This window comes from Magnolia sinica, chromosome 17 (assembly GCF_029962835.1).
Source record: "Magnolia sinica isolate HGM2019 chromosome 17, MsV1, whole genome shotgun sequence".
In the NCBI taxonomy this organism is placed as follows: domain Eukaryota; kingdom Viridiplantae; phylum Streptophyta; class Magnoliopsida; order Magnoliales; family Magnoliaceae; genus Magnolia; species Magnolia sinica.
The window spans coordinates 1,633,976-1,644,403 of NC_080589.1; the positions used below are offsets into that span (position 1 = coordinate 1,633,976).

The 10,428-nt window shown below is 39.4% G+C and overlaps 1 protein-coding gene across 1 annotated transcript; it reads left to right on the plus strand.

Moving 5' to 3' along the window:
* The first annotated feature begins 1,570 nt into the window (after nucleotides 1-1,570).
* On the plus strand, nucleotides 1,571-10,267 carry LOC131231320 (uncharacterized). The gene is made up of 7 exons (XM_058227480.1): nucleotides 1,571-1,658; nucleotides 5,188-5,262; nucleotides 5,454-5,513; nucleotides 6,940-6,997; nucleotides 8,384-8,515; nucleotides 9,654-9,821; nucleotides 9,903-10,267. Exons 2-7 carry the CDS (start codon nucleotides 5,198-5,200, stop codon nucleotides 9,978-9,980), a joined length of 561 nt encoding a protein of 186 aa, XP_058083463.1. The 5' UTR covers nucleotides 1,571-1,658; nucleotides 5,188-5,197; the 3' UTR covers nucleotides 9,981-10,267.
* The last annotated feature ends 161 nt before the right edge of the window (nucleotides 10,268-10,428 follow it).

A 10,428-nucleotide genomic window follows, 5' to 3' on the forward strand; every position in this document is an offset into this window, starting at 1 on the left:
AGGGGGAGTAGCCAATCCGTTTCCATCTCTGTGCTCCCTGTTGTCGGAAGCTGTGTGGAGCCCAAAGAGATGCCACTGACAAATCCACTCCTTCCATCAGTTTTGTAAGACCACAGTAGGACAGGAAACCTAAAAAACAGTCAGATCCGAAACTCGTGTGCGCCATACCACACGAAACAGTGGGTATTGCACGCCCACCATTGGAAACTTTGCGGAGGCTACAGAAGTTTTTTTTTTTCAGGACGATATCTATGGGTACAGTTTATCTGATTGGAAATAACCCTATGAACGGTTTGGATGGCATCTAAACATCATGGTCAACTCCATTATTGAAGATTTCAATGGTGAATATTTTCGTTCCCACTGTCTCGTTTGGTGTGGCGCGCATGAGTTTTTGATATTTCTGTCATATTGACTATTGTGGTCTTGAAAAATTGATGGACGGAGTGGATTCATCATGAGAATCTATGTGGCCCCACAAAGCTTCTGACAATGGAATCGGATTGGCTGATGGACCACACACTAGCTATATAGCTGATGTATTGACGTCAGCAAGTTCTGTGGGGTCCCATCATGAGGTATGTGTTATATCCAAACCCTCCATCCATTTTGAGAGCTCGTCATAAGGCTGGAGACGGAAAATAAAGGGTGATCTAATGATCAAGTGGACCACATTGAAAAAAGTAATGGGGGATTGAACGTCTACCATTGAAACCCTTTTGGGGTTCACAGACGTTTTGGATCAATATGAAATTTGTTTTATTAGATGGAATTAACGTTATGATGGGCCTACGAAATTTTTAACGGTTAAAATCATTATATCCACTGCTATTTATGGTGTGGCCCATTTGATATTTGGATATGATTCATTTTTTGGATTATATTCTGGAATGATTTCGAAAAATGTACGAACGGTGTGGATATAATAAATAAATCATTGTAGATCCCATGTAACTTTGATCTCCTTTGAACCGTTCGTACAAATCGGAGCTCGAGGAGCGCCTGCGCTCGTCTTCGCGGACGCGGATTGCGTCCTACCCCCGCCCGGACGGTAATGTCCGGGCAGGGCTCTGTGGGGCCCACATTGATGTAGGTGTTTTATCCACGCCGTTAATCGATTTTATAATATCATTTTAAGGAGTTATCATAAAAATGAACCAGTTAAAAGGCTTAATTGGACCACAAAGTGAGGATTAAACGTAAAACATTAAAAGCTTCTTGGGAGGTGGAGAAGTTTCGGATCAAGCTGATATTTGTTTTTTCACTTAATCCACGTCTATATGACCTTATTAACAGGTTGGATGGTTAAAAAAAAATAACGGTGGACCTTAGAAAGGTTTCAAAGGTGGGTGTCATTATCACTGCAGCTTCTTTGGCGTGGTCCACTGGAGCTGTGTAAACTGCTTCAATTTTAAGAATATGCCTTAAAAGGATCTGATAAAAGCGATGAACGGCGTGGATAGGGCCTCACGGAGCCCTGCCCGGACGGATTACCGTCTTCGCACGACACGTACCTACATCAGCTATATAGCTGCTGTGTGGTACACCAGCTAATTAGCTTCCTCTGTGCCCCTGCTTCCCAAATCCGCCAAAAACTATTCCCATTCTCTCTCTGAAACGCTATTCTCATACAAAAATCCGCCAAAACGGCTCTTTCGGTGACTCTCTCTCTCTCTCTCTCTCTCTGTGGTTTGGTTTTCTTGTCTTTTGTTTTTATCCTTCACTGGACTGTAATTTTATGGGAAGCAATTACACAAACACGTTGTCTGCAATACAAGAGTAGTAGTTTCTTATCCCATAAACATAAAACAGGACACTTCTGGGATTTTTTTTTACAAACAGACTGTGTGCAATCGAGGGTTATAAATTTTTAGATAGAATGAATACAATAGAAGATCAAGAACGAATTGCTGGGAATTGGGCTATATTTTGATTGATTGGAATGCCATTGCTGGGAATTGGGTTATCTTTTGATTGATTGGAATGTCATTGTGGAGTTTTTGATCTGCCACCCCTTAAATGGAGGAATTAGGTTACGATCCAAAGGGTTTAAAGAGCCTCACTTTACACGTTTCATTAGTCCTGGGGTTTTTGGGTTATTGGTTAGGTTCTTAACCATTGGTATCAGAGTCTTATAAACTTAGAGCTGGACACCGAGCCGATCCGAGCCGAGCTTGACTCGGTTGGGCCAGCAGCTTACCTCGGCTTGAATTCTGCTTGGCTCAGTTCTCAAGCTGTACTGGCCAGCTCGGCTTGGTTATAAAAAAGTGTGTGTATCTTGAGCCTAGCCAAACCGAGTTGAGTTGGGGCCGAGCTTCGAGTTGAGCTCGAGCTGAAAATTTTCGAACTCAATTAAACAGCTCAGCTCAGCCTGAACCCAACTTTTGAGCCGAGTCAAGCTTATCCGAGCCAAGTCGAGCAAGTTAACTGAACTAGCTCGGTTTGTGTCCAGCTCTAGCCAACACCATGTCTTGTGTTTGAGTCACAGAAGGGGGCGGCCTGTGGAAAGGGCAACTTGTACTAGAGTGAAAGCCGCTACGGGGTGGAAAGGGTTACTTGGATAACCAGAGTGCAACTGCCATGCCCTGGAAAAGAGCCAGAGTGGATGCCGTCGTAGATGTCAGCTGCGGAGTATGGTGTAATGTTAGGATCTCAATGCTTTAAAGAGCCTAGCATGATGTGTTCCATCAGTCCTGGGGCTTTTGGCGTATTGGTTAGGTTCGTAACAAATTATATGATCCTTGATTTGAGAATATGCATGGTGTACCTGGGTTTTTAAGTTTGTGAAAGTGGATAAGCGATCCAGACTGTTGGCTGGTGTGGCATCATTGTGGATGGATCGTTCCCTGAAAGTCTCTTCAATAGGAAAATTCTAGCCTTTCAATTAGTGGCATGGAAACAAACAGTTAAGAAGAGAAATACCAGCAACAGTCCATGTTGATCTGAAAATGATAAAAAGAAGAAGAAGAAGAAGAAGAAGAAGAAGCCTAAGAATGGTAGTTGGTATCTTCCAATCTGGGGGATTTTTGGGGCATGGTTGATCTATGGTGGGACCTCAGGAAAAAAAATTGTCTATATCACTAAACAATGGTGTCTACTTGTACAAACTGAAAAGCTAAGTATTTTGCTTATCTTTGGGTCAGAGGATCACATAATTGCTCTGAAATAAGAGGCACTAATTGAGAAAGTGACTCGTTCCTTTTAAGGGCAAAAATGGAAAAAAAAAAACTTCTAGTGAATACCCTACTCGGCAAATATCATCAAGGATGGACTTTCGTATATGTTTGGCACCACCACTAATTGAGGGAATTTCTGTCACAACCTATGCATAGGATCAAACAGTTGCTGATAGTTTCGTTATGTAAGACTATAAGTGGATTTGGAGGATTTTTTTTTTTGTCATCGGTAAAGAATTCTATTGAAATAAAGGAAAAAAAAAAACATGAAAGGCAAAAAATACATTCAACCAAAGGCAAATGTTTGCGCCTACATTACAATGAGACCCTTCCTACCACAGGCTATGCATCATTACTGCACTCAACAAACTCCTTAATGGATTTAACTCAATATAGACTTGAGATCTAATACTATCAATCACTGTGGCAACCAACTTCACTTGGCTATTAAATGTTCCGTTGTTCCTCTCCCTACATATTGACCATGTAATCGCAAGGAAACAAAGATTCCACAACTTTCTCTTCACCTTGGGCTGGGTTTCCTTTCCATGCCTCCAAAAGCATTACCATCAACACCAACATGGCCAAAAACACTCCTAACTTGTGGAAAAACCATTCCTAAATGGCAGACATGCAATGGATAAATATGTGATCAACCATCTCCTTCTCCCTTAGGCACATGCAACAACCATTTATAATAATTTTCTTCCCCTTCAACAAGTTATGGCTGTGAGAATTCTATCTATCTACTTTCCATCCAAATATGATAGGTGGTGCCTTTAAACTCCATAACCTTGATGTGGGAGCCTCTCTACCACTTTCCCTCCTCTCTACCCACAACTGATCGTACTAGAACTTGACTGTGAATCTTCCATTCTTTGTCTATTTTGAGATCCTCCTACCCCTTGCTTCTTGGTTAAGCCTTGCACCTTTAAGACTAGATAAGGTCAATGCCAACATAACAGAAAAGCAGACCAAGAAAAAGAAAACTATACAAGCCCACCCAACACCCTCCCCTAACAAGGCATAAAACCACCCACACAAACCCCAGGCCACCACACCGACTTCTGAGAGACCCACTCCAAGATATACAGATGAACCCGACTAAGAACTCTCCGAATAGACTGCTTTCCATTTCTGAAAGGCCGGTTGTTTCTCTCAAGCCAAACCAACTGAAGCAAAGCTAGCAACGCTATCCTCTACCTACAGTGAGTCAATGACCCAAGGAGGCCCCTTTCTTCCCGTGCCATGCTCTGAATAAAGCTTCTATTGAACCAGGCAGGACCCAAGGACACCCCCCCCCCCCCCCCCCTCCCTCAAGATTCTTCTAAAGAGGAATGACTAAACAATTCGCTCACTTATAAAACTCAATAACCTTGACCTCTTTGCGTTAGCCAGGATTTCACGGATGTTCAATTACAGGTTGTTGGTAGCTGATAAGATCGCTCAATCAGTGTTTCAAAAAATGTCATGAAGGTTGACTGTATATTGTCTCTTTAATTAATAGTAATGGTTAATAGACAAAAAAAAGTCATTGTGTGATCCCATCATGCAATAACACATCAATAAAGATTGTGTAAATGACATTGATCTCTTATATGACATGACAATGTGCTTCTGACATGGACCCCGCATGTAGAAATTATAGAGGTTTTTTATGATTTCACAATGATATTTCATAGTTTCTTTATTGGAAACTATTAAAATCATGGTTGGCTCCCATGCCTTGATCTTCTTCTTCTTGTTTATTTATTTATTATTTATTTATAATGTAAAAGAGAAAAAGCATGTTTTTTCGCAAGTTTGATTGCCCAATCTGTGTTTGTTTATATAAATTCTAGTTCTTTAATTAAAATATAATTTATTAAAAATTTATCTGCTCTTCTCATTCTTTATCTGTTGAATGTAGCTTGGTCATAACTAGCATGTCCTAGATTTTCCAATATTGCTGGTATTCAATTGTTTGTGAAGTGTGTTATATCAGGTTGTGATGGTTTCCACATTGTTGCAGGCTTTTGAACATGCGAAAGAAAAAGTTTCAAAAGAATCTTGAGTCTTCAAAGGCTAGTTCTGCTCCTCATGAATTGTAGGTCAACAGCTTGTTGGGTTGTCTCTTGCTTTTTACCCTCATGGCTGCATTGTACTAGCAAGTTTTCATTTTCTAATCGGAAATTATCCTTCTCTTCTTAATTTTTCTTGGTCTTTTGTTTTGGATACCAATATAATTGAATTCCAATTTCCTTAGTCACATGTATTACTTGTTTTTCTATCAAGTAGGTTGGCGACTCATTGTTATGAAGGAGAAGGTCTTGCTGCCCTTTTGAAAAGACTTGAGAGGTAGGCACAAATATAAGCTGGTCTTGCCATTGACATGTGGTTAGAAGTGTTGTTGATTGTGAGAATATAATTTCCTATTGATTCTCTATACTGTCCGCTATCCTATGAAGTTGAAGAGATGACCCATATTTCAAAATTCACACCTGTGAGGCATCCTACCCATGATTTTTCTTTATGTTTCTACTTTCTACACTGAATGTTGACCATTAGCTGCTTTTGTTTTCTAACATCAATTTGAAGGCCACTCATTAGATGCCTAAGATCATCTATTATGTGATTGTTTTGAACCATTTGCCTATCCACGGTATAGTCCATTGGTTGGATGATTTCGATTAATGTCATCTTGCCACGTGTGCTGTGGAGAGATGGCCCTATCTGCCCTCTCTCTCTCTCTCTCTCTCTCTCTCTCTCTCTCTCTCTCTCTCTCTCAGGCACAGATGCACACAATAGATAAGGTAATTTTATTAAAACAAACTGAGATTGCATCAAGGTAAAGGAATTCTGATCCAACTATCCAAGTGCTCAATCACCTAAGGTCGTCTTTTACCAGGATGTTTGCTCAAACATTAGCAAAATTAGAGACCAAGGAAAATGAAATGTTTAACTTTGAAACTGTTTCCCAATCATCATTTTCATCATCTTAGCTTCTCTCGTACTAATTTGGTGCCAGCTTTTAAATGGTAGACTGGCAAACATTTTCTAACTGGCTGCCCACCTGACATCAACCTTCCTCTTTTACCTGTCAATGTGTGCCAGAGGCTCGCATTGTCAATGTCACATGGCCTCACCTAGCTGCAACCCCCATCTCAATGTACAGATGCATAAAGGCCAGCAAGCAAAGTCATCCTGCTTATACCTATATAGATTAGAACAAATTTTTGATATCACCATATTTCACCAAAAAGCTGCACTCCTACATTCAAAGTATACTTAGGCTTGGAATAAATTTCTTTTGGATTCTATAACCAACAAAGCTAAAGAAGGGCAACATTATTTTACTCCAATCACCCAGAAAAAAAAAGAAGTTACAAACAGATTTTCTCATTTGTCAAAAACACCAGCTAGCATTTGGTAGTAGTAAGTCTGCATGATGCAATTGTCAGGAAAAAATACGGTATTGTCCTTTGAAGAGTAGTAGAGATCTCAAAACCATCTATTAGTGGGCCAGGCCATTCGAAGGTCAACAAGAAGACCAACTTCCATGATGCATAGTTGGACTTCTTTGGTGTTACCATCTGCCTTATCTTTCCAAAAACAAATCCATCAGGATGGAGTCAATTCTGACTGATCTTACTGAAGCGTTGTCAATATTATATTCATTTTGTTAGAATTAGTGCCTTCGGCATCTATTGTATTCATTTCCTCATTTGAACTCTCAAGTATTTGCAGTGTTCTCACATGTGCACCATATCTTCATCGTCTGCAGGGAGGTAGAATCGGCAAAACTTTCAAAGGGAACACTGCCAGAGAAAATATGGATCAAGGTATGCAATGCTTTGGTGACATCAGTGTTATAGTTCTATTTCTATATACAGTGACATCAAGCAAACATGCGAGCCTTTAAAAAACCCAAAGTATAGGCAGAGAAAACATGTGAAGAGTATGTGCACCAATCTAAACCTGTGTTTATCATAGCACACAGATATGATTTGAGCTATAACCAATGAGTTCTCTTAAAAAGCATAAAATATATTGGTTCATTTATTCATTCTCCATTAGCATTAGCTCTATGATATTTTTCATATATGTAATTTTGTGTACGATAATTGTGCTTGTGGGAATGCTTCAATGCATCCACATGCATATATTTACCTCCCCAATATATTACTTGCACATGGAAATTTTGCATTAGTTCCTTTATTATATCCATGCTTGATTATAGTTATCAATAAAGAAAATGTCTGCATATGCAATGAATAGTGAATACATTCAAACAAAATGATCTACCGTGTTTTAGAAGCTTGTTGGAGCCTGGGTGCTTCACCATTCCGCTACCAGATCTTCCAATGAAGTGTTCCATGTTTGACGAACTATTCCAAAATCTTCTCATTCCATGTGATTGGGGACTGTTAAAACTTCTCTATATAAAAGTTCACCTAAGCTTTGGTCAGGTGAACATCATCATCATCAAGCCTTATCCCAATTAATTAGGGTTAGCTGCACAAGCCATTTCAATCAGTGAAGATAAATATCAGTAAGATTTTCAAAATATCAGTAATTTTCAATTTTTTTCAATCAGTGAAGATAAATATCCAAGCGAAGCTTCATGTTATTTTTTTAGCGAGATTTTTTTTGAGCGATTAGAACAGAATTTTATTGAGAAAAAGGCCGAAGGCAGAAAAAAACAAAAAAGGGAAAACTATACACCCTCTCGGGACCCATTAAGAATCCCCCCAATTGGCTGGAAACTGAACTACAACCTTAGCAGCCACTGCCCAAAGAATAACATGAAGCTTCGCTTTCTTGAACACTTCCTCAACTCGACTCAAATGATTTCTTAAAGTTCTATTATTCAATTCCAACCATAGGAACCATAGGTCCGCCAACATAGCAAGGTGCCATACTTTCTAACCCTAAATCCCATGCATACCTTCATGCCACATAAAGAAGAAATGACCAATGGAGATGGGTGAAACCCATGTTACTCCAGATAGGTTGAAGAACCTATGCCACACCTATCTCGCTTCAAAATTTGAAAATCTTCTGAGAATTTCCTGTACCGAGAAATTCCCGAGAAAGAGATTTATCGTTATGACTCCAATCTTGAGAATTTTCTGTTAATAATATGAATGGCATGCATACCATTGCTTCTGCTGTTACACGAAGAAAATGTTGTTCAATAATCATCTGACATTTGCAGTCCCTTGCAGCAACAATTTTCCATTGGGGTAAATGATATTACTCGTGTACTGGAGAGAATGGCTAGTGCTGAGGTAGAAAGTTCTGCTCAAGAATCTACTGCCGTCAGGAGTGGTCGTAAAGCTCCTTTAGTTCCACTTCAGGTTAGTTGCCAATTTTCCTTCTCATTTGTGCGCAATCTATGGAATTTTTTTTATCAAGTACTTCACTTGGTCAGCTTAAACCATTTTCTTCTTGTGTTTCTGTTTTCAAGTTCAAAATCCTTTCTTGAGCTCTAATAGATATCCTACGTATTCTAAATAATTGATGTTAATAAAAGTCAACAGTGTGTTCATTTCTTGTTTTTTTCCCCCTTCTAGAGCAATGCCTCCTCCGTTTATTTCTAGAGCCTTGCTCTTTTCATTAATTTCCATGTCCTTTTGTATAATCTGTTCTAACTTCGATTAAGTTCATCAACGCTGAGAGGAATATAATCATTAACTGCAGCGCCTCAGTCCTAATTCTGACAGCATGAGCCAATTCAAGTTGGGTTAATCCACAATTCCCCAAGACAATATGACCAGCGTAGTGCATTATTCTGTAGTGAAAATTAATAAATTATGGTCACCTCATTTTACTTCATCACCTTCTTATAAATGATGAAAAAAAATAAATTTCTTTTGTTACTTTTGGAGGGTGGTAGTTTTCTGTATCAATTTCTTTCTTTTGTCAAGAACTGCTTCTCATATGGATCCCCAACAAAGTGGAAAAAAAAAGGACAAAAAAAAAAAGAGAGAGAAAAGAAGAAGAAGAAAGAAAAAAAGTGAAAAAAAGAAGAAGAAAGAGAGTTGCTTCACATGTGGATCAAAAAAGAAAAAGAAAAGGAAAAGAAAAGAAGAGCTGCTTCCATGTCTTGAATTTCACACTTAAACTAAATCATGGGATGGGTCTGTAACTTTCAAGAATCCACACATGCATGCCTGCGAACCCGTACCTGCACTCCACTATTTCCACGTCCCATTACAGTAGATAAACGTAGTCGACAAGCATATGATTACTGAGTGCTACGGAAATTTGTCTGTTTTGGTCTAAACAAGCACCGTTTAAACATGATCAGAATCAACTTTCTCAATACAAGTTAACGTGAAAATACAAAGAAGGATCAATCCAATGAATTGGTGATGTGTATGTGCATGTTGTGCTGTTATGGAATATCATGTTTCATGGTTTGCTCTAGACATGCAATCCCATCCATTTAAAGAGGATAGTGTTTGATTTGTGTGCATCTTGTTGTGGATGCAGGCCGTGCTCTTAGCTTCTGATTGCAACCCACGATGGCTGACAAAGCATCTTCCGGGGTTGGCATCCTCGAGGGGAGTACCACTCATCTTTGTCAAAGACAAGAAAGGAGGTTCCCTAAGATTAGGAGAACTTGTGAAGCTGAAAACAGCCATAGCCATAGGAGTAAAGGTGCTCTCATTTTTTAAGTTCTGCTGCCTTGAGATTTTGTTGCCTAAACAAAGTTGGGCTCATCTCTTATATTTTGTGTAGGCTAAAGGAAGTGGGATCAACAAAGCCATTGAGGAAGTTCTTCGAGACAAGGAATCAAGTAGAGCTGTTGAATTGTAAGATATTGTGTTAGATTACCTGCTAAAAAGAGTAGAGCATAGAAATTTTGAGGGAGGGAGAGAGGGAGGGAGGGAGGCATGGGTCTGAATTTTGTCATTCAAGATGAAAGAGTATGCAACTTGAGCTGTAATTCAATAGCAAAGGTCACGTAAGAGCAGATATCATCATGAATTTCCAAGCCCCTTTGTTTTGGTTTGTACCGCATGGCTACCTTTTGATGGTTGTTGGATGGATGGCGAGCTCTGAACCATTACTGGATGATAGAATCCTTTGGTTTTGGATATTCATATGGTTTCTGAGTTTGTGCTTTTAAGCAGTGGGAATGCATAACGTGGGTTTTCTCCTACTACCATCTAATGTCGGCAAACTGCAGATTGAAACTGGTTCACCAAATCTTTTTTTTAAAAAAAAGGGTTTACCAGAGCCCGGCCTGTTTATTTATTGGCCC

Coding starts and splice junctions, on each gene's coding strand:
- LOC131231320 (XM_058227480.1), top strand. CDS start 5,198: ATGCGAAAGAAAAAGTTTCAAAAGAATCTTGAGTCTTCAAAGGCTAGT. Junction 5,263..5,453: donor AGTTCTGCTCCTCATGAATT/GTAGGTCAACAG, acceptor TCTATCAAGTAG/GTTGGCGACTCATTGTTATG. Junction 6,998..8,383: donor CAGAGAAAATATGGATCAAG/GTATGCAATGCT, acceptor AGTCCCTTGCAG/CAACAATTTTCCATTGGGGT.